The sequence below is a fragment of the Chenopodium album genome, chromosome 26 (genome assembly GCF_948465745.1).
Source record: "Chenopodium album chromosome 26, dcCheAlbu1.1, whole genome shotgun sequence".
Classification (NCBI taxonomy): domain Eukaryota; kingdom Viridiplantae; phylum Streptophyta; class Magnoliopsida; order Caryophyllales; family Amaranthaceae; genus Chenopodium; species Chenopodium album.
The window spans coordinates 17,002,204-17,025,929 of NC_137859.1; the positions used below are offsets into that span (position 1 = coordinate 17,002,204).

Consider the following 23,726-nt stretch of genomic DNA (forward strand, 5'->3'; position numbering starts at 1 on the left):
ATTGCAATTCACTATATCAAGTAGAAGTACTCAATATCAAATGGTGTTGCAATTCACCATTGTTGCTACACTATATGCAAAATTGCAACACCTAGTGCCATCAAAGCTACTAACATAGTTGCTAAACAAATAAGTTCAGATTATCAAAGACACATAAGTTGTAAACCAGACCAAACCCAAAGTATTGGAAACGTTCTCTTGTTAAAATTAAACTTGCTAAGTTGTATGACATCAAGCCCAAACTTGTTACGATCTTTTTCAAATTTGGAGGTTGATTATATTATTCTTGGTATGTGTAGGTTTGTTTTGTGTTGAATTCTTGTAACAATGACAAAGAGCATGGGAAAGAAAGTCACTTGTAGAGGTAGATGGGGGGTAAGTTCTTGTTAAATTCTGTTGAATTATATGTTTACTCATATTTTGACTAATATATGAATTAATTGGTTGGAAAATGTGCACTATACTTGTTGATAATTAGTCACATGAACTAATAACTAATAACTAGTCACATGAACTAATAACCAAACTAAACCAAACCCAAATACATAACTAATAACTAATCACATAAACTATTCTAAAAACCAAACCCAAACAATTAAGTTCAGATTTTCATGGTTCATACTCGAAACAATTGAAATATTATGATATTATCTACAAACCCTAGAAATTATTGAAATAATACTATATAGTAACCCTAGAAAAAACACTAATTAATTTTAAAGTATAGTACCTGAAATTGATGATAATTGTTGAGTTTAGCAAACAATTCCTGAAAATCCAACTCAGAAAACCTAGAAATTCAGTATAATACATTAATAAATAACTCTTTAAATTAAGAAAAAGACTAATTTAACAACAAAAAGACCATAAAAAATTACAGTGTGCTTACCAGATTTGGTATGTCGTTTTCGAGTTTCCCAAATTAGATCAATTTAGTTGAGATTTGGAATTTCGTTTTTCATTGGTGTTTGTTCTTGAAGTTTTGGCTGAAACAATGAACTTTAGCTAGCTTTCTCTCTCTTCCTTTTTTTCCATTTTGGGGAACAAGTGACATCAGCAGCAGTTAGCTGCATTTTGGCGGAAAATTTCCCCCCAAAAATACACCCCGTTCCCGTTTTTCCAACCAAATGAAAGTTTTTTTTTGGTTTGTCCTTTATTTTTAATTGCAGATATTATTATTTTATTGTTGCGCTGGTCCAATTGGACCTTCTCCCCTTTCGTCCAGTACTTCCTCATAGTAGGGGTATATATACATAGAATATAATAAATAGGGTTTTCTTAGATAACAATAAATTTAAATCTAGAATATTCCGGGAACGTACAAAGAGGATAATGGATATCCACACAATATATTCATAACATATTATAATTTTTTTTGTATTTGTTATGATTATAATCTGACACGATCTATCACTCGCCCTTCATCCATTTAACACGAATTTTCGTCCATTTGTTTATATTAAGTATCGGGTTAGCAGATATTCATTTAGAATTGCCATCGCTACTTGGGGTTGGGTTGAGATTGGGTTATTGGATCGGATTAGGGATTGACATTAGGGGTGCTAATCGAGCGAGTCGATCACGAGAAGAGAGTTGCTCGACTCGTGCTCGTTAATTTTCGAGTCGAGTCGAGTCGATCACGAGTTGCTCGTTTAAAGGTTTAGGTCTAGTAAATTTCAAATATTTGTTGATTATATTTTATTCTCTTTAAATAAATTTTTCCTACTTAAGTTAATTATTTTAAATTAGTGAAGTGTCAAGGTAAAAATTTATTTTTAAATTAGAAAAATATTGAATTTTTTATACACTTATCGAGTTTCGATCTGTTTCGAGCGAGCACGAGCAAATTCGAATCGAGTTTTGACCGAGTCGAGTTCGAAGTGCTCACAAGTTGCGTTGCTCAATTAGCACCGTAGGATTGTCTATCTAACAATAGAGAAGTCTTACACTAATCTTAGTTGTCCTTCAAAACCAAAAATCAATCTCTGAACCCCACGTGTACATATACTGGGCCCTCTCCTAATCCTAAAAACAACAGTTATTGTTAACACAAAATCATTATTTCATTTCACACTTGATTTGATTTGATCATGCTCATCTTCTCGTACCTTCCATCTGTCTGTCCGGTACATTACGTCATTCCCCCACTTTTTTTCCCAACAAATACAATATTACTTTTTTCTTTTTTTTTTATTTGTCATTTTCTTTTCAATTTTTTTTTACTGAAAATTTCATTTCATCACTTCTTTCTTCCTCAAAAATCTCGACCGCGAAATCAGCTTTTTCGTTTGCCGCTCAAACTTACCTTCTTCTTCAAATCAAATCCTAAAACCCTAAATTTTTCTCTCTCTCTTTTTCCCCCTTTTTCTGGAAAATTAAAATTCTCAGATCTATTTTGTTTTTTTTATTTCATTTGTGGGAATTTTGAATTTTTCATAACTGAATCTCCGAAAGATCTGTTACTAAATTCAAAAATGAATAACAGTTTTATCATGCAGATTTAAATCTACAACATCTGAAAAGGTAATTTTCAATTTAATTTCAATCTTGTGAATCGAATTCAATTTTAATTTTTCATTCAATTTCGTTTTTTCTTTCCATTTTATGAATTAGATTGTGTTTGAATTTACAATTTAATTTAGGGTTGTTCGACGGGAGATTGTTGTACAAGTGTTCTTGGAATGGTTTCGTTCTTGCATTGATATTCGAATTTCAATTTGAATGGTGTTGTTATTAAATTGGGGATTTTCTTATAGGTGTTGCAATTGTTGGTCACATCATAGTAGATTAATATGGGAGAAAGGGAAATTTGTGTATTGCTAGCATTACCCTGTTACAATGCCGAAAACCCGAAGAAAGTCAGAAATGAATTGAAGAGGGAACTGGGTTGTGTTGTCAATGAAGCTGAGTTAGGAGCTTTACCTAGTAGAAAGAAGCATGCTAAAGAAGAAGCTTTAAATACGAATTGTGATGATATAACATCGGAAGTCTTGGACCCTACTCGGCCAATTGTTTCGTCGAAAATCGAAAATGATGATGGAAATGAGATTGAGAATGTATCTAGTTTGGAGACTACTACTTGCAGTCTTCCTGTTGAATTAGGTGGCAGTAGAAATAATAATAATAATCTAGTTAATCCTGATGAAATAACTTCTGAGAGTTCAGGGAACTCTTGCGCAGTGAGTTGTAGTGATGAGGTTACTAGGGTTCGTGGCTGCACCAGAGTTTCTAGTTCTCAAGTTACTCTGGAAATTCCTGAGCATGCTAGCACTACCGGGATTCGAAAGATTACTCTTAAGTTTAGTATGAGTAAAAAGAAGCATGAGAACAAAGTACTTCCCTTGACACCTCGGGTTTTGTCTAACGGACTCCATGATGGTGATTCAATTATTGATTCAAATGACGAGGTTGGATTGGATGATTCAATTGATCGCGTTCCATGTAACATGGAGTTGAAGATGTCGAAGAAGGTTGTCCCTGATAGCTACCCTACCAATGTAAAAAAGCTGCTGTCCACTGGTATATTGGAAGGAGCAAGAGTGAAGTATATTTCCACCTCTGGAGAGGTATTTATGACTCCGACATGTTCAATAAATGTTATGTAGTATTCATTTGACATCTCTTTTTTCATGTGGATCTAACTTGCCTTATATGCTTTCCACTTTCTAGAAGGAGATACCTGGGGAAATTCGAGGTTGTGGATACCTATGTGGTTGTTCAGTATGCAACTTTACCAATGTGAGCTACTTGTACAATATAGTTTGTCTTTTTTTTTTTTTTTTTTTTGAGCTTCAGTACAGATATAATCTTACAGTACTTTCAAATTATGAGCAGGTCCTTAGTGCATATGAATTCGAGCAGCATGCTGGAGGGGCAAAAACTAGGCATCCAAACAATCACATTTTTTTGGAGAATGGGAGGCCGATTTACAGCATTATTGAAGAGTTGAAGACTGCTCCACTTGGAATGCTCGAGGAAGTGGTGACTGATATGGCTGGTTCATCTGTCAATCAAGCTTGGAAAGGTGAGTTATTAATTATTTATTTTCTGTCTTACTGGACTTGCTGAAGGATTATCAATTTGCTGTTATCTTGATGTGTTCGTGGCACTTCGTGTACAAACTTTTTTACAAGCTTCTGTATGTATGCTTCAGTAAATCTACAACCATGCAATCAGTTGGTTTCGACAGAAAGGAAGTATCAAAAATCTGCAAGCTTTCCTTTGTCACATCCAAGGTAAGAGCAACTTTCGTTTTTGTTAGTTTGCATCACTTTATGCTGTTTTATTTTTGATTTTGTTTTATTTGTTTCTAAATTCTGTCCACTCATGCAATTTGCTTTACCTGAAATTCATGATTGATGATTCTAGATGATTAATAATGTTTAAGATTTTCATTGAGTTTGCTTGGTCGTCTAAGATTAAAGTATTTTCCTTTGGAGACCTCCTCCATAATAATCCTTGACTCATGATGGTTTAAGCTAAATATAAAGGATTAAGGACCTTTTATAAAGACGTAAATGTTGATTTCCTTATAAAGTAGGGTTTACAGAAAGCCAACTACAAGTATACAACAATGCTTGTGATCCAACTATTATGGCCTTATAGTAATCGTATTAAACTTATAGCTAATTTACTTTTGACATGATGATTTGGGATAAACATAAGAATAATATTCTTAAAGCTTCCGCTTTGAAAGAGAAAAGAAAGAGGAAAGGTGCACCCCTCTTGTTCTCATTAAATCTGAGTTAAGCCACCAGAAATCAAGACTTGGATGGGCTTTTCTGTATCAATCTTGAAATGCTTCGAAAGATTAAAATTAGCAATCATACCTTGTTTAACCTTTTGGACATATATATACGTCGCAGAATTTATATGATTTATTATGTATAAATTGACCTATGTGTTATTGCTAGATATAATGGTATTTGTCAACTGTTCTTAGATCTATTTGGAACTGTCAGCTGTGATATGTCCTTGGTTATCTAGAAAATAGAAATTGGACCAAATAGATACAACTACTAGATTGAGAAATCTCCTAAATAAATGCTATCTCCATGTACTTAATTTCCTTTTAGCCTCAAATGGAAACAAATCTGGTATTGTCGTTATGTAATGTTGGGAACTCATCTTATGTGCTGCTCACATGTCTTATCCAAAAAAAAAAAAAAAAAAAAAAAAATTATGCCTTGTTGTCGATTGCTCCACTTACTATCTCCATATGGTTCACATTCCTCATTTTTATTCTTTTTAACCACTTTGGCCTTTACAGTCTTCGTTTTAGTTGGTTTTAATCCAGAGTCCAGACATTTGTTTATGCCATTACTAGTTTTCAGTCCATGTTTTTGACTGTCTTGATTTTAAATGTCTTCATATGCTTCGCTAGCAAGATGGCATTCAAGGAGATAATGTGTATAGTAAGTTTTTTTTTTTTTTTTTAGGCATACATTGCTACTTAATACTCCATCTCAATTTAATTGTCACACCATGCTTTGCACATAGTTTTATGTGATAGATTGTTGATTTTTTTTCTTTTTTTTAAAGGATAGCGGATACGATGATAGATGGTATATGAGGTTTTTTTTTTTTTTTTTTGAATGAGAAAAGGTGTTGAACCTAACTTTTGGTAGTGAGCAATGGGTCCATGTCATAAAAGGAAATTCATGTCTTTGATGTGTTACATTAAGACGGACGTAAAAGGAAAGTGTGGAGATTAAATAGAGACGGAGGGAATATTGATTATACACTAGTTTTTCTTGTTTTCTGTTCAATAAAGATAAAATGTTTGCACTATGCTCTTCTGTTAATGTCTTGTTTATTTAAGTCTTTTTCTTGGTTTGTTTTGACTTTTTGTCTAAATATGATTCGCTTATTGCTCTATGAGGTGTTTATTCAGATATAAATGAAATTGTAATATTTTATATGGAAATTCTACTCTGCCCAACTGTCTTGAAGTCAGTTGTGACTTATTAATGACAGACTGTATGTAGTGAAACAATGAGTTTTCTTCTTTTCTAAGCATCAGAAGTATATGTGCATTATGGACTATTGCAAAAATGCCATCAGAAAATCTCCTTCCTATTTTAGGTTTACGGGTTGCATTTCGTACTTCTATACTTGTAATAGGAATTTTTTGTCAAAGGCAAATGTTTGTTTGTAGATGTGTCCTTAAGATATTCATGTGCACTACTAAGTTGTAATCTTTCATTCAACACAGTTCATGACAAATAAAAGCTGCACTTTTATTTACACTTAGTTTTAGAAGATTTTTTGTGTGTGGGATATGATACTAGTATTCTAATGTAAAAAGTGGGGCAAGTGGGGTAAGGAAGTAGTTTTGTAATGTAAAATTGTGCAAGTGTGTCTTGAGAAATAGTATTTTAATGTATAAGTGGGAGTATAAGAAGGTAAATGAAAGTAACATAAAGTAGGATAAAGTAAGAGAGAGTGTAAACTGGTAGTGATGGTGGGGTGTGTAAAAAAATGGTAAATAAAGTATGAGAGGGTGTGGAAAGGCGTAATTATTTTGGGGTAAGATGATAAATGGATTATGCCTAAAGTAGATTGAAGTAAATTGCTTATAGCAAAAAAAGAACGGACAAAATTTGAAGTTGGTAGAACAAAATAAAATGTAGGGAATATATAAAGTGTGACCTTACTATATATGTACATGGTTCGTTTTTTAATTAACGGCCAACTTAAGTGATTGGTGTTTTTTTAGAATAGGTTGGATATACTAGCAAATACTTGATTTCTTTTGTAATTCGCCTAACAATTATGAATAACTTATCTTCTTTAGTCTTACTTGGCCATCAAAATTTCTAAACATTCATTCAGAAGCCTTGGGTCATTTTTGATAATCGACCACTCTCTAGTGTCTGAATATGTTATGTGTCAACATTACCCACGATTTTGAAGGCAATTGCCTCTAAAGCTCACAGAACCAGTTTTCACACTCTTATCTCTCTTAAGTCCTTACAAGTGTCTATATTCTATACTAAGGATTATTAACTAGGAATGGGATTTTCTGGTTTGGAGCTTTGGTAACCCGCTAATTATTTCTCCGCATTCCTATTTGGTTGAGCAATCTCACATAAGGTTAATGTAGCTAGTCTCCGCTATTGTAAGAATTCCATCTAAGGATGTACTAAGGGTTTTTTTTTTTTTTTTTAATTATTTTATTATTATTATTATTATTATTATTATTATTATTTTTTTTTTTTTTTTTTTTTTTTTTTTGGCAGATGTATGCATATTGGTATGTGGTTTAGTGTCACTTAATCGCCTTGTGCTTTTTCAATTTCCATTTGGTTCCTTACAATAAATATCTCTTTACTGATTTGATGTCTTAGATTTTACGCTTCTGTTTTGTTAAAGGTTCTACAATCATCGAAATACATCTTTCTACCCGCTACCAAAAATGCATAGTTCACACTAAATTTAATATAAAATCACCCCCATTATCTTCTTTCACATACACTTTTTTAAAGATAAAAATTGATAATCAAACAAATTCACACCCAAAACTATGTGTGATAAGAGTAATTTGAAAAGTATCTTGACATTTAGGGAGATGCATAATGGAGAAGGCCATGTCACTTGCTTGAAGAGGAAAACAGATAATTAGAGGTGTTATGTCATTTTGTTTGTCGGACATGTGAAGTAATCTCAAACTAAAATGTTATGGGCCATTGGCTTTGTTTGAACTTTCTACTTTAATTGTGCTTTGACAATTTTTGAAAAACAAAAATTAGTTCCACCTATTAACATTTTCATATATTATATTTGAATATCAGAAATGCTTTTTTTTTTTTTTTTTTTTTTTTTTAATGAAATGTTTAGGATTTTAAGAAGTTTATACTTTGTAATACTAGGATTAGTTTGAAAATTTAAGGGATTATTTTTGGGAACAGTAAAAATTTTAAGGATTTAATCATTATTCCAATAATTTTTCGGGTATTTCCTATTAAGTCAGGTTTATTGGGAATTGTTTGTGGTTGTTTTCAATGGTTTTTAAAGTACTTCAGCAATATTTTAGGATTTTTTTATTTGAGAAACTTGTGAAACTGCTTCGATCAAATATGTAATTTCATAGGTTTTGTCACCTGTACATGGTTATTTGGTACATTTTGAAATCTTGAAATACTTTGAGAGTTCTCAAAAGTTCTTGGTAAGGTCAATTTTACTCTATCATTTGTAGTTAGACTGCTTGACTTTTTCCACATTTACACATGGAATGAGATTTTACCAACTACGTATTAAATTTATATGTCAAAAAAGTTGATGTTATAAATCTGTATCTTGAGGGGATTATAGATTTCAAACAGAACTAACAAAAAGAGAGGTATGAATAACTGCTATATTTTTTTGCTACCTATTGGTTGATGCTTTCTTCATGGTTTTGAAGATATCTTAGGCTAATGATTAAATGGAGAATGCTTTGTGGATTACAATTGCACAAGTTGTTATGGTTCACGATATTAGTATTATTGTGAACTATGTAACACAACCTTCCATGAACTACATCACATCGTTCTGAGTTTCCTTAGTTTAGTCATTCAGATCTGTTTGATAGTTTTGGAAATTTTATGATATCTCCTTTGTCTTCAAGAAATTTTCTCTTACATTGAATTAATTTCTCACTGCCTCATATAAATGTATGGATGATGATCAAAGATTAGTCAAACAAAGAGCATTACTGTCAAAACTTTTGGGGAATAATTTGGACCTCACCTCAGAAGTCTCTTTCCTTCCCTTTACATTGGTGATATTGGTATGCAAGTGTGAGTTAGTATCGGATGCGGATCTTATCTTTTGAGTTTCATGTCTACAGGTCAAATGATTCTACCTCTTTTGTCACTGGATCACATAAGAGAAGTTTTGAAGGTGGTGTCAAGAAGAGGTGATTGATGATTCTTTCCATCAAGGTTTTAAAATCATGGCTGCATTGTGACTGCATCGTGATTGCATTGCAAAGGTTTTTGAGCTTATTGCGACCTTGTTATTAGGCCGCGATAGCTGCAAACCATCCACCTTGCCCATGAATGTGGTTCTGAGACTGTTTTTGCTATCACAGCCACACTTGATATCAAACCCCGTGCCAACTTTTCAATGACGCTATAAATTTTTGGTCCTGCTTTTTGTTGTGACATTACGCTCTTCTTAAAGCTTTTTGTGTGGTTCATGTACCAGGGACAATGATCTGCACCGTTTGCTCTTCCTGCCAAATGGGCTTCCAGATGGTGCTTATTTGGCATACTATGCTAAAGGACAGGTAAACTATAGAAGAATATTTTTTTCATCTGAACTTGTTACTGTTCAATATTGCATTTCTTGGTTTTCCTGTATTTTTCTTTTTATTAGGAGAGTTTGTTTGTAATATGACTTCTATTCCGATACAGAAAATTCTTGATGGTTACAAGCAAGGTAATGGTATTGTCTGCGGTCATTGCGAATATGAGGTAATTTTTAAACCTCTGGAATTTTTTTTAACCTCTATGTTCTGGGTTTCTTGATGATCACTTTCTCTATCTTACACATTGCAGATTAGCCCTTCGCAGTTTGAAGCTCATGCAGGATGGGCTGCCAGAAGACAACCGTGAGTGTCATTAATTTGCGTTTTTTGGTCTAAGAGATGGCAATTGATAATATGATCTATTAATTTTTTTTTTCCTTTTACAGCTATCGTAACATATATACTGCCAATGGGCTTACTCTCCATGACATAGCCATGTCACTAGCTAATGGACAGAAATTGACCACTGGAAACAATGATGACATGTGTACAGTATGTGGAGATAGAGGAGAGCTTATTCCTTGTGGCGGCTGCCCTAGAGCTTACCACCCAAGTAAATCTCTTTTCATGATCTTTGATGTGAAGTATCATACTTGCTGAACTGTTCTGAACTTTTATTTCTTTCATTTTATTATTCTGTTTGTTTTTGGATATTATATTTGAACGAGCTGTCTTTCAATTGCTTTATGCAGTAACGAAGTCATGTGAGTCTGTGTCTGTGTCTTTCCCTTAGTTAATTGTTAGTCAAAATTACAGACAAAATGGGACAGAGAAATCTTGTCGTCCAGACATTATAATTAATAGAAATACATTTGTTAAAGCTCTCTAATTTATATACTTTCCACCTCTTGAATGAAATTGTTACAACCAAAATATATATATATGTATTATATTTTTCTTTATCTATTGTTTTTCCCTTCTTGTTCATTACTTTTGTTTAATAATTTATGAGAAGTACAAAACCCAGATGTCAGATCAGCTATTTGAATAGAATTATCTTCCTACAAATAGCTTTCATTTTCTCTTTCCTACTAGTTCCACTTGTATTCCTGTACAGATATTGTTTTGAGGATGAAAATTATTTCAGATCATCAAATTTATTGGTCAACCAACTTCTGCAAATAAGAAAAGTTTTTATTTTTATTGTTTACTTGTATATCCAAGCATTAGTGTTCATTGGGTCAGGGGTATTTCATTGCACTCGAATGAATTTTCTTATTGTGACATTTAAGAAAGGAGCACATGAATTTATCATAGCCCCTACCAATGCAGAATTTTGTGTGTGGACCCTTGAACCTATGAACTCTAAAAGTTGCCTGTTGAAACTATTATATTATATTCTATGTATGTTGTTTACACTCTCCATCCATTTTTGTTTTCCCTTTTCTATCTTGGGATGTCCCTCAATGTATGCTCCACTGCTTTTAGCTCAGTAAACTAAACCCACCCACCCAAATATAAAAAATTGTGGCAAACACAAATGGTGCATACATAAAAGGATGGGGCTACTAATTATTTCTTTCATTTTGTGACTTTTGTAATTTTGTTAAGTAAGGAATATTGTAAGCACAAGACAACAAATATTATTTCCAAACAGAGAGAAGAATAGGTACATTTACCTGAGTTCACAGGGCATAGAATTGCCCTTCTTTCTTTTGATTCATCCTAGTCCTTTAAGTAGATTGTACAATGAACTTGTTAATTAGGTTAATTGAGCTCTTCATGTAAGAATTGGATAATTGAATGCTGTTTGTTTATTAGCTATGTAATTAATTACTACACACTAGTTTTTTTTAATGTAGGGTGGTGGTGGTGGAAAGCTATTACTGTATGCCTTGTGGAGACGTGGTCCAAGACCACCTGCATTTAAATATAATATATGCCTTTTTCTTCCCACATTTTCTCTGTAAATATTCAAGAACACTTGAAATTCGGAATATCACACTGAAATAATGTTTCATTGTTTTATTTTTTTTCAGCCTGTCTGCATTTGCAGAGTGCCCCTACAGATGATTGGCGCTGCCCTGATTGTAATGATAGAAAAGCTGATGTAGCCTCTTCAAATAGTTCTAAGCCAATTATCATCAGGTTGACACGTGTTGTAAAGAACTCTGAAACTCTTAGTGGCGGTTGTGTTCTCTGCAGGTTGGTGACTGTAGGTGATATGTTGCCCTTGTCTTTGCCCCTTCTTCCTTTGTATTTATGCTATAACTTCTCTTTGCAAAACTACATATACTATTATATTTATTCCATTCTGGATGTTGTTCTTGTAAGTTTGATTACATTGTGTGCTCTTGTCTAAAGAGCGTATGCAAAATTATATACATCTTCCTTCTAATATTGCGACACGTTGGGGAGGGGGGTGTTGGAATGCATTAGATTTCAGGTAGTGGAAAGAGGAAGAGAGAAAGGCAAAATAACAAGGGTATATATGGGTGTTAAAATGGGTACGTTGCAATATTAAAGGAACGGAGGAAGTAAATGCTACTAGTCTTATTATCATTTTAGAGACTGCCATGAAGGTATTCAGTATGCTTTGTATACATTTTAGCTGACTATTGACTGGGTTGTAACTACTCACTAATCAGAAAACCCACTTGTGGGTTGTGGGTGTATTAATATAGTTTTCTTAATACTTTATGTTGGGTGTGTTATTTCATTTGGTGTGTTCTAACTGTATTGTTCCTGAGTTCATGAATAAGATCTTTATAGGATCTATAGTTACCATGGAAGAATGCTGGCTCCATGTCTAGTACGAATTATCCTAGCACAGTTTTTGTATGCATTAACACTAATATTATTATATGCGGTTTACAATTTGCAACCATTCTAACTTATCCTATGGCTACTCATAACTGTGCATTTTACTTTTAAAGTCTTCACACCAGATTTTCTTTTATACGTAATTAGATGATATTGATTAATTATTTTTTTTAAGTAATTTGTTGCAAATTTTATTGATATTTCTCTGAACTAGATTCTGTTGTTTCTATTGCATGATAAATATCCTCAATTTAAAAACAAAGAAAATCTTGAATTTAGAACTGGAAGTTTGGTGACGTTATTTTTTTGGTATTAATTTGTTTCAGAGAGACATATTTATTCTAATTTTCAAGAGTGAGTGAATTGATTGAAAGGTTGGAGGGTTTGGAGAGTTGTGATTTAAACTTTTAACGGCTATTTCACCAAATGCCACGACAAATTTAAAAATTCATCAAATGCCATCGCACTTTTCAGAATTCACCAAATGCCACTCAGTTTTTTAAAAATTCACCGAGTGTCATTAATGACCAACGGCCGTTAACTCCATTAGTCATTAGGGGTTAATCATGACACATGTCATGATATTATTGGTCCATTTATCTTAATTCATAAAAAAAAATTGAAAATATAAAAAAAAATAAAAAAAATCAGGAAATTAAAAAAAAAAAAACCCCAAAATTATTTCAAAAACCCCGACTAGCCAAAACCCCCATCAGCCACAACCACCCTCCTCCGCCGGCGTTCCCGCCGTCCCAGCTACCGGATTCCATTGTCCCACAGCACCGACGCCGCCCAAGAAGCTCTCTCGCAGCGCCGACCACCTAGAAGCTCCCTCGCAGCGCCGACGCCGTTCCTCCCCCTCCCCCTCCCACGAAACTCCCTCCCCACCAGCACGAAACTCCCTCCCCACCGCCACGAAACCCAGTCCTCAACCCTCAAAATCCTTTCTCTGTCCCGATCCCAGCCCCCTTCCCTTCCCCAATCCCTTTTCCGGCTACCTCCCTTTCCCCACGCTTCGATTTCGACCCTTATCCCCTTCTAACTTGGCGATTTTGGCCCTCCTCCTCTTCACAACCTTGATTTCGTTAATGGTTGTGGTGGGTAAAAGGGTAGGGGAGGGTTGGAAAGCAGCTCCGAGTTGGAGAACGGCGCGACAAATCTGGCTGCTCTGGGCCTCGTCTGGCTGGTGGTAGGGGTGGCGAGGTGGTTGAGGTCGCGGTGGGGCTAGGGTCTGGGGTTAATTTTAGGTTTTATAGGGTCGGGGAAGTTTGTGTGGGTGGTTTTTGGGGTCGACGGTGGGTCAGGTGGGGCGCAAAACGGCCGGCCGGTCGATTTTCGGTGGTTAAGGTGGTGGCCGACCGTTTTCCGGCGATATAAGGGGAGGGGCTAAGGTTTGGCGGTGGTAGGGGTGGCTGGGAAAATTTTGGGGTTTTTTTTTTATTTTAATTTTCTGTTTTTTTTTTATAATTATTTTCTAATTATTTTCAGCTTTTTTTTTTTAATTTTTATTAATAAAGATAAATGGACCAATAATATCATGACATGTGTCATGATTAACCCCTAATGACTAATGGAGTTAACGGCCGTTGGTCATTAATGGCACTCGGTGAATTTTTAAAAAACTGAGTGGCATTTGGTGAATTCTGAAAAGTGCGATGGCATTTGATGAATTTTTAAATTTGTCAGTGGCATTTGGTGAAATATCCGAACTTTTAAAGCCAGTTATGATACATGGTTAAGATGACTTCAAGTGTTCTTTAACTTTGACTATGAGAAAAAGTCAGCATATTGGACTAAACTGTCATACCTCCTCACATTACAATAAATTCCAGATTCTTTTGATACAAATAATGATTGTTACATATTTATTATCCCATGTTGTGCAATCAATTCCTGCAGTTTATACAGTTAAATTATATTAGCTTGAGGGGTTGATGAGTATTTGTCTCCTTATTTTCATGCTTCAGAGTGATTTTCTATTATTCATGTCATAGGTGGAATGCTATACTTATTTTTTTTTCCCTATGAATGCTTCATTTGACCGTATTTGTTGCAAAGTTATTGATGCTGATGGATCTTTTGTCTCTATTGTGACCAGGGCAGATGATTTCAGTGTTGACAACTTTGATGATAGAACTGTTATAATTTGTGACCAAGTATGTTTTTCTACCTTTATCTATGTGATTTTACAAAGTACGTATTTCTCTTTTCCAGTTTCTCTCCATCTTCAAGTCCAAATCCTCATAAGTATTGTTTTACTTGTGTCTAATCAGTGTGAAAAGGAATATCATGTTGGTTGCTTGAGGGGTGATGGGCGTTGTGATCTAAAAGTAAGTGACTGCATTATTAGGATCTTATGAATTTTAATAGACTTTCTCTTAATATCTATCACAATTTACTCCAGGAACTTCCTAAGGACAAATGGTTCTGCTGCAATGATTGTGATAAGATTTACGTTGCTTTAAGGGATCTTGTTGTAAGAGGGTCAAACTTGATTCCATCTTTAGAGTTGATCAAAATCAATAGGAAGCTTTTGGAGAAAGGATTGAGTGAGGTCGCTGATAATGATATTCAATGGCGCATATTGAGTGGGAAATGTCGCCGTCCTGAACATCTGCCTTTGCTTTCTACGGCTGTTTCCATATTTCGAGTGAGAATCTATCTGCATCTTAATTTCTTTTGCTGTTTTTGTTATTCTGTGTGGTTGAAGATTTTGCCATTATTGATAAGAGGAATGGATGTATTTCTTTCTCATTCTGATATTTACGTGAAGTTACTTAATATGATTATGTTTTTGTTTTTACATCATTCTTTTTTGGTCATGTGGAGATTGATTTGCATCACACTTGCAAAGTTGCAAGTGCATTTGCCCATTTACATATGAATGTTTTGTGCTTCCTGTGTGCACTTGCTTGTGATAAGTGTGTCCTTTTTCATTGTGATTGTTAATATCTTCTCCAGCTCTAAAGGTTTTTCTCTGTTGTAACTGTTGCAATTTTGAAAAAAATTATTGAAACTCTCATACTGCTGCAATCATGCTGATTAAATTTTGAATTGCATTGTTATATTCTTCTTTTCTATACAGGAGTGCTTCAGCCCTATAACTGCAAAGACTGGGCGTGATCTTATTCCTGTAATGGTTCATGGGTAAGTTCATTAAATGGATTTATACGCTTTTGGATGACTGGAGTTCTGGCAGTATCTATGACTCCATCTTAATGTTTTTACTTGCTTTTATTTCCATGATTGATCGCATCATTGGCTGCTAGCACTTTTCTGAGGGTTGTGAGTCACCAACTTGTGCCCTAGGTTTAGGGCTTGCCGCTCATAGCTACTGATGATAGTGTTGTTGTGTTGATCACTTGACTGGGGAGGGGGACTAGCATATATTTGAGACTAGGATATGCTTTGTTTTGTTCTTTCCAACATTTTTACTCTGGGGGCTAGAAACTATTTTCACAATTTTAATTATATGCTAACATGGATTAAGTTTGACCAATAAGAATAATGCTCTTTAAAAGTGCGTTCATTGCATACTTTCCTGTAAAACCTTCTGTTAGGGGCTATGTGAACATGTAAATCACCTTTATTCTGCTTTTATTCCATTAACTTTTATGTTGATGTGATTGATTGTTTGATAAATATTGTATACAACAGTGTTCAGTCATCTTGTATTTTAGCTCAAGAAATGCCTTCCCAGTTTCCATGGCTCTCTACAATGGAGGTGAATGTACCTGTGTGTTCAGAAAGTTTGGGTAGAGTACCAAAATTATGGGTAATGCATAAGGTGTAAATATTAAATATAGAAGAAGATATAAGCTGAAGCCAACTCCGCCAGGGGGTTTCCCGCTGCCAGTCCCAAGCCTGGATAAAGGAGGAGGGTTACGGTAGGCCAGTGACAGCCAGTATAAAACTTCGTCACATCCCATGACATGAGCCAAACAGATATTTTCGTGGGGGCGTTCCCTACTCAGCGACGCGCTGCACTTCCTAGACCCGGGTGTAGTGATAAGTATGCAAGGGTTGCTAGGTCGTCGCCCAGAAGCGACGCGCCACATTGCCCGAGTGTGGTGTCAAATGAGCAAGGGCGTGCCATTGGGGCGTTCCCTACTGAGCGACGCGCTGCACTTCCCAGACCCGGGTGCAGTGATAAGTATGTAAGGGTTGCTAGGTCGTCGCCCAGAAGCGACGCGCCATATTGCCCAATTGTGGTGTCAAATAATCAAGGACTTGGAGTTGGGATCAGGAGGGAGCGTGGGAGAAAAGAATTTAGTTTGCGGATTGGTTCTTGGAATGTGGGGTCTCTTACGGGAAAATCAGCAGAATTGGTAGAAGTAATGAAAAGACGACGCGTGAACATCATGTGCCTCCAAGAGACAAGATGGACAGGAGAAGGAGCTCGAGGCTTGGTTTTGGGGTATAAGGTATGGTATGTTGGGCAAGAAACGAGCCACAGAACAAGGAATGGTGGAGCTAGGAACGGAGTTGGTGTGGTTCTCGATGAGAGGTTGGCAAAAGAGGTGATCGAGGTCTATCGGAAGAACGATAGGTTGATAAGGCTGAAGTTGCTATGTGGCAAGGAGATTGTGAATGTTATCAGTGCTTATGCTCCCCAAGTGGGTTTAGATGCAGAAGAGAAACGACAATTTTGGGAGGACCTAGACGAGGTGGTGCAGGGTGTCCACCACTCAGAGAAGTTATATATTGGAGGGGATCTAAATGGGCACGTTGGGGCGAGCCGAGATGGCTATGAGAGTGTCCATGGAGGCTTTGGGTATGGGCAGAGGGACGCCGGTGGTGAAGCTATTATGGATTTTGCCCAATCATATGATTTAATTTTGGCTAATACTTGGTTTAAGAAGAGGGATTCACACTTGATAACTTTTCGGAATGGAGCAAATGCAACTCAAATAGACTTCCTGCTCACAAGGAGCATAGATAGACAAAGTTGCATAAACTGTAAGGTCATCCCAGGGGAGAGTGTGGTCACCCAACACCGGCTATTGGTAATGACTATTCGTCTGAAAGAGAAGGCGAAGAAAAAAGTTAGACAAGAAGAACCAAGGATAAGATGGTGGACCCTAAGGGATGCAAAAGCTAAGGTTTTTACAGAAAAGGTAATTGAAGAAGCGGATTGGGATGGAGAGGTGGATCCGGACATGACCTGGTTACGAATGAAGAACTGTTTCCTAAGAGTGGCCAAAGAGGTCTTAGGGGAAGTAAGGGGAAGAACTTCGGTACAGAGAGATACTTCGTGGTGGAATGAAGAGGTGAAAGCAGTAATTAAGCAAAAAAGGGAATGCTATCAAGCCTTAGGAAAATGTAGGAGTGATGAAACCTTTGCAGCGTATAAGGAGGCTAAGAGTAAGGCAAAGGCAGCTGTTCGCCAAGCAAAAGAAAAGGCATATCAGGAGGTTTATGAAAAGCTTGATTCCAAGGAGGGAGAAAGGATCATTTATAAGATGGCAAAGAGAAGACAAGAGGCAAGGAAGGATATTGGCATGGTGAAGTGTGTCAAAGATAAGAACCAAATGGTCCTAGTGCAAGAGGAGGGCATCAAGGACAGGTGGAAGGGGTACTTCGATGAATTATTTAATGGAAGTAATGGAGTTGTGATAGGAGATACCTCTATGAGTGATGAAGAAATCAACATGGAGTATGTGCGAAGGATTAGGAGAGTAGAGGTGGAGATTGCACTGAGGAAGATGAAACCTAAGAAGGCGGTTGGCCCTGATGGGGTACCGATAGAGGTGTGGAGGTGTTTGGGTAAGATTGGTATTGATTGGTTAACAAACCTTTTCAACAAGATATGGACGGCTACAAGGATCCCACAAGATTGGAGGAAGAGCACCTTGGTCCCGGTTTATAAAAACAAAGGAGACGCTCAAGATTGTTCTAACTATCGAGGAATTAAGCTTATGAGCCATACTATGAAGTTGTGGGAAAGGGTGATTGAACAAAGGTTGAGGGCATGCACAAGCATTTCAGATAACCAATTTGGTTTTATGCCTGGGAGATCTACTATGGAGGCAATCCATTTGATAAGACAAATGATGGAGTTTTATAGGGTAAAGAAGAAAGATCTTCATATGGTCTTTATTGATTTAGAGAAGGCATATGACAAGGTGCCAAGAGAGATACTTTGGTGGGCAATGTTGAAGAAAGGTATCCCACGAAGGTATGTAGACCTAGTTAAGGATATGTATCGGGATGTGTCAACAAATGTGAGGACATGCGGAGGGTTGACAAAAGATTTCCCTATTACAATCGGATTGCATCAAGGGTCTGCATTAAGCCCTTTTCTTTTTGCAACGGTTCTAGATGAATTAACTAGACCAATTCAAGATGAGGTTCCATGGTGTATGCTGTTCGCAGATGATATCGTTTTGGTGGATGAGACTAAGGATGGGGTTAATGTCAAGTTGGAGCAATGGAGGCAAAGGTTGGAATCTAGAGGGTTTAAGCTAAGTCGGAGTAAGACTGAATATTTGGTATGTCGTTTTGGCACTCAGAGGGGGACAAGCAATGAAGTGGTGAGTTTGGATGGAAAGGATTTGACCATGAGTGAATGTTTTAAGTACCTAGGGTCGATCATCCAGAAGAATGGTGACATTGATCAAGACGTGACCCACAGGATTAAGTCAGGGTGGCTTAAATGGAGAGCGGCCACGGGAGTGCTATGCGACCGCAGCATTCCCTTAAAGTTGAAGGGAAAATTCTACAGGACTGCCATAAGACCAGTGTTGCTCTATGGTACAGAATGTTGGGCTTCTAAGAAAGAGCATATTAAAAAGATGGAGGTTACGGAAATGCGCATGTTAAGGTGGATGTGTGGAAACACTTTAAGAGATAGAATCAGAAATGAGGTTATTCGCAAGAAAGTAGGTGTGGCGGGCATTGTAGATAAATTAAGGGAAAATCGTCTGCGTTGGTTTGGACATGTAAGACGGAGACCCGAGGGTGCACCGGTGCGAAGAGTGGAAGAGTGGGACCATGGAGGGATTAAACGAGGAAGAGGGAGACCAAAGATGACTTGGTTGGAAGGAGTGAGGAAGGATATGAAGTGCATGGATTTACGTGAGGATGAAGTTTTGGATCGTAAGGGATGGAGGAGAAAGATTTATGTTGATGACTACACGGAATAATCAAATTTGGTTCATGTTAGCCGACCCCACTTTTGGGATTAAGGCTTTGATTGATTGATTGATATAAGCTGAAGCCAATAAACTAGGTGTGCTTTTTTTTTTTTTTTTTTTTTTTTTTTTTTTTTTTTTTTTTTTTTTTGGGGGGGGGGGGTATAGGCTTGTATGTTTGACTTAAGTGTTTTGTACTCCGTTTTTTACCAGTCTACTTTGGTACTATAGGTACGCAATTTAAGGAAATATCGAAAAAGTTGAGTGGGTGTAAGATAAAATAAGATAGAGAATGTCAGAAGGTGAATACAGTAAGAGAGTGTGTGGAAATGTGAATTACTGTGGAACAAAGGGGGTAAGATAGTAAAAGGGGTAGACCTAAAATAGAACAAAGCAAAATGAGTAGAACAAAAAAGAACAAACCAAAATTGAAAGTAAAGAGAACAAAAAAGAACGGAGGGAGTACAAATGATTTAGTCAAACTTAAGTTTTTAGGCAATTTTTCATGCACAAATAAGTTTATTTAAGACAGAATAATTTGAATTGATTAGAGCCCTGACAATTTATGTGCAATATTTTCCCATTGATGTCTGTTGTATCATGAATTACTCGTACTGCACAATAAAACATACAATCTTTCTGTATCTGTCTCCATTTCTTGGATCTGATTTTTGCAATAAATTATGAGATGGTGATAGTTTTGTTTTTGTTTTTGTTTTTTTTTTTTTTTAATTTTATTTTATATTGTTATTATTATTATGTGGACATTAAAGCCACAGAGGTCTCAGATATATTTTCTTATCATTTTGCACATCCTGTTAGCTGATTTTTATTCATCCTTTTTTTTTTTTATTACCAGGAGAAATATTTCTGGCCAGGAATTTGGAGGAATGTATTGTGTACTTTTGATGGTTAAGTAAGTTTTTTTTTTTTATTTTGTTATAATCTTATTCTCTCTCTCTACACACACACATTTTAGAAAGTTTACTTTTCTTATTGTAATCTACCACATTTTTTTTTTGAAGTTATACATTGTTGGAATAAGATTGGTATTTGGGTAAGATTGGTATTGATTGGTTAACAAACCTTTTCAACAAGATATGGACGGTGTCAAGGATCCCACAAGATTGGAGGAAGAGCACCTTGGTCCCGGTTTATAAAAACAAAGGAGACGCTCAAGATTGTTCTAACTATCGAGGAATTAAGCTTATGAGCCATACTATGAAGTTGTGGGAAAGGGTGATTGAACAAAGGTTGAGGGCATGCACAAGCATTTCAGATAACCAATTTGGTTTTATGCCTGGGAGATCTACTATGGAGGCAATCCATTTGATAAGACAAATGATGGAGTTTTATAGGGTAAAGAAGAAAGATCTTCATATGGTCTTTATTGATTTAGAGAAGGCATATGACAAGGTGCCAAGAGAGATACTTTGGTGGGCAATGTTGAAGAAAGGTATCCCACGAAGGTATGTAGACCTAGTTAAGGATATGTATCGGGATGTGTCAACAAATGTGAGGACATGCGGAGGGTTGACAAAAGATTTCCCTATTACAATCGGATTGCATCAAGGGTCTGCATTAAGCCCTTTTCTTTTTGCAACGGTTCTAGATGAATTAACTAGACCAATTCAAGATGAGGTTCCATGGTGTATGCTGTTCGCAGATGATATCGTTTTGGTGGATGAGACTAAGGATGGGGTTAATGTCAAGTTGGAGCAATGGAGGCAAAGGTTGGAATCTAGAGGGTTTAAGCTAAGTCGGAGTAAGACTGAATATTTGGTATGTCGTTTTGGCACTCAGAGGGGGACAAGCAATGAAGTGGTGAGTTTGGATGGAAAGGATTTGACCATGAGTGAATGTTTTAAGTACCTAGGGTCGATCATCCAGAAGAATGGTGACATTGATCAAGACGTGACCCACAGGATTAAGTCAGGGTGGCTTAAATGGAGAGCGGCCACGGGAGTGCTATGCGACCGCAGCATTCCCTTAAAGTTGAAGGGAAAATTCTACAGGACTGCCATAAGACCAGTGTTGCTCTATGGTACAGAATGTTGGGCTTCTAAGAAAGAGCATATTAAAAAGATGGAGGTTACGGAAATGCGCATGTTAAGGTGGATGTGTGGAAACACTTTAAGAGATAGAATCAGAAATGAGGTTATTCGCAAGAAAGTAGGTGTGGCGGGCATTGTAGATAAATTAAGGGAAAATCGTCTGCGTTGGTTTGGACATGTAAGACGGAGACCCGAGGGTGCACCGGTGCGAAGAGTGGAAGAGTGGGACCATGGAGGGATTAAACGAGGAAGAGGGAGACCAAAGATGACTTGGTTGGAAGGAGTGAGGAAGGATATGAAGTGCATGGATTTACGTGAGGATGAAGTTTTGGATTGATTGATTGATTATACATTGTTGGAATAGTGTCAACTGATTTTTTCGAAAAATATTTTTTTTTTTTTGTTTTTTCTAATAAAAATGATTGTATGCGTTGGCAAGGGCGAGTGAATGGTGCAAATGGAAGTGATGAGTAGGAAAGTAAGGGATAGAGGAATATTGGCAATTGTATTTATAAAATGATAATAGTAGTTCACCTCTTTACTCCTTTGCATACTAAACAGAGGAAAATTGTATAACCAGCTTTCTTAGGAAACATTTCTTAGGAAACATTTTCTGCCAGGCAATCATATTCTGATCCTTCTATATATATATATATATATATATATATATATATATATATATATATATATATATATATATATATATATATGTATATATATATATGTATATATATATATGTATATATATATATGTATATATATATATGTATATATATATATATATATATATATATATATATATATATATATATATATATATATATATATATATATGTTTATTATTTATTTTTTTATTTATTTATCATTGGGTGCATTTAACATATGTGCAGGTCAGTTGTTGTGTCGGCTGGTCTTCTTAGAATATTTGGTCGTGAAGTGGCTGAGCTTCCCCTTGTGGCCACAAGCAAGGAATATCAAGGAAAAGTAAGCATTTGATCTCGGTTAATTAAGGAATATCATATGAGCCGTGCATATTCTTGTTTTTGACAAGTCATTAAAGTTAGGCATGCTGGTTAAGGTGTTTTAAATTTAATTATATTAATATTCTGTATTTATTTTCTGATTTTGTTGCAGGGTTACTTTCTTGCATTGTTCTCTCGGATAGAGAAGTTACTTTGTGCCCTGGAGGTGAAAAACTTAGTGCTCCCCGCTGCTGATAAAGCCAAATTTATGTGGGTAAATAAACTTGGTTTCAGAGATGTTAGCCAGGAAAGAGTAAGTAAACACCTATATAATATATATTCAAATTTACAACATATCAATAATTATGATAATATAATGTCGTACTTTTATATAATATATGATTCCTGTATGATTGTATCTGAACAACGCAATAGAGTGAATAGAATTTTGAAGCTGCTGGAAGTAGTTGCCATTTGACTAATTTGTTGGAATTTCCTTTTATAATATTAATTGTTTATTGAAAACCAGGAGTTCTTCAAACACTGACTTATGTAATTTTGTCTTTCTGCAGTTGTCTCTGTATACCAGGGATTTTCAGTTGACAGAATTCAGTGGAACAGTTATGCTGGAGAAAAATGTAGAGGGAGTTATGTATGAATCTGGGCTATCTTCCTGATTATTGAACCTGTCATAAGTAGCTGGCCTTCAACGAATCTTCGCTTCACTGGTGAAAAGGGAAAGATAGAAATGGAAAGGAAAGTTTTTAGATTAGAAAATACTTGGTCTTCTTTTAGTAGGAGTTTATAGATTTTGTTTCTTTCACTTCAAATTTTCATGCTACAGAGTTTTTCTAGAAGACCTGGGCTGCATTTGCAATTTAGAAAATAGTAAAAAAAAAAAAAAAAAAGAGATTTTGAGTGTATACATGTTAGTAGTGGAATTGTTGATGTGCTTTATCACTCTTATAATAAATCTCTATAGTGGTCATAAGAAGCAAAAGTGTTTCATTGTAAATAAGCTTGTTGGTAACAGTTTTTGTTAGACAAGCAAACTCTGTAACAAAATGTCTAATGCAATATTTATTGCTCATAAAAGCATTTATTATGAAGTTGGTTTTTGGTTTAGAAGACTCCTAGAAAAAGATGTCAAAAAAGAGATTGTATTGTGTTCGTGTGTATGCTTTGCATGTAAATTACTTAGGTTTTTGAAATAGAAAGGCATTGGGTGGGTGGCAGTCACAAGAATACAGATGTACTTTATATGCTCTCCAACTCTCTTCAAGCTCTTTCCCCTTCTCATTTTCTCAATCCCATTCATATCTTCCCGCCCAAACTACCATACAATGTAAAAGTGGTTGAGGACTTGAGGTAATACAACTTAGTGGTGACAACTATGACAAAGTAGCTGTGGAAGGGTTTAGTGAAAGTGAAGATAATCTGATATCTTCATTCCCCTTTTCCATTTCCACTCTTCTACATATTTTTACTCATCACTTTTTGTCCCGCAATTAATACGTGATCC

General features: G+C 35.8%; 1 protein-coding gene across 3 annotated transcripts; it reads left to right on the plus strand.

The window, feature by feature from the left end:
* The first annotated feature begins 2,111 nt into the window (after window positions 1–2,111).
* LOC145616442 (uncharacterized) lies at window positions 2,112–23,313 on the plus strand. Of its 3 annotated transcripts, none has more exons than XM_081671156.1 (19): window positions 2,112–2,523; window positions 2,643–3,566; window positions 3,670–3,738; window positions 3,835–4,024; window positions 4,154–4,235; window positions 8,831–8,899; window positions 9,190–9,271; window positions 9,399–9,458; window positions 9,543–9,595; window positions 9,679–9,845; window positions 11,272–11,451; window positions 14,159–14,211; window positions 14,329–14,385; window positions 14,460–14,705; window positions 15,141–15,202; window positions 20,048–20,104; window positions 22,133–22,226; window positions 22,377–22,517; window positions 22,777–23,313. In XM_081671156.1, exons 2-19 carry the CDS (start codon window positions 2,793–2,795, stop codon window positions 22,879–22,881), a joined length of 2,541 nt encoding a protein of 846 aa, XP_081527282.1. In that variant the 5' UTR covers window positions 2,112–2,523; window positions 2,643–2,792; the 3' UTR covers window positions 22,882–23,313. The 3 variants fall into 3 exon arrangements, with proteins under 3 accessions (XP_081527282.1, XP_081527283.1, XP_081527284.1); XM_081671157.1 differs by having other exon boundaries at window positions 2,757–3,566; XM_081671158.1 differs by having other exon boundaries at window positions 2,113–2,523; window positions 11,272–11,437; window positions 14,154–14,211.
* Window positions 23,314–23,726: the final 413 nt, after the last annotated feature.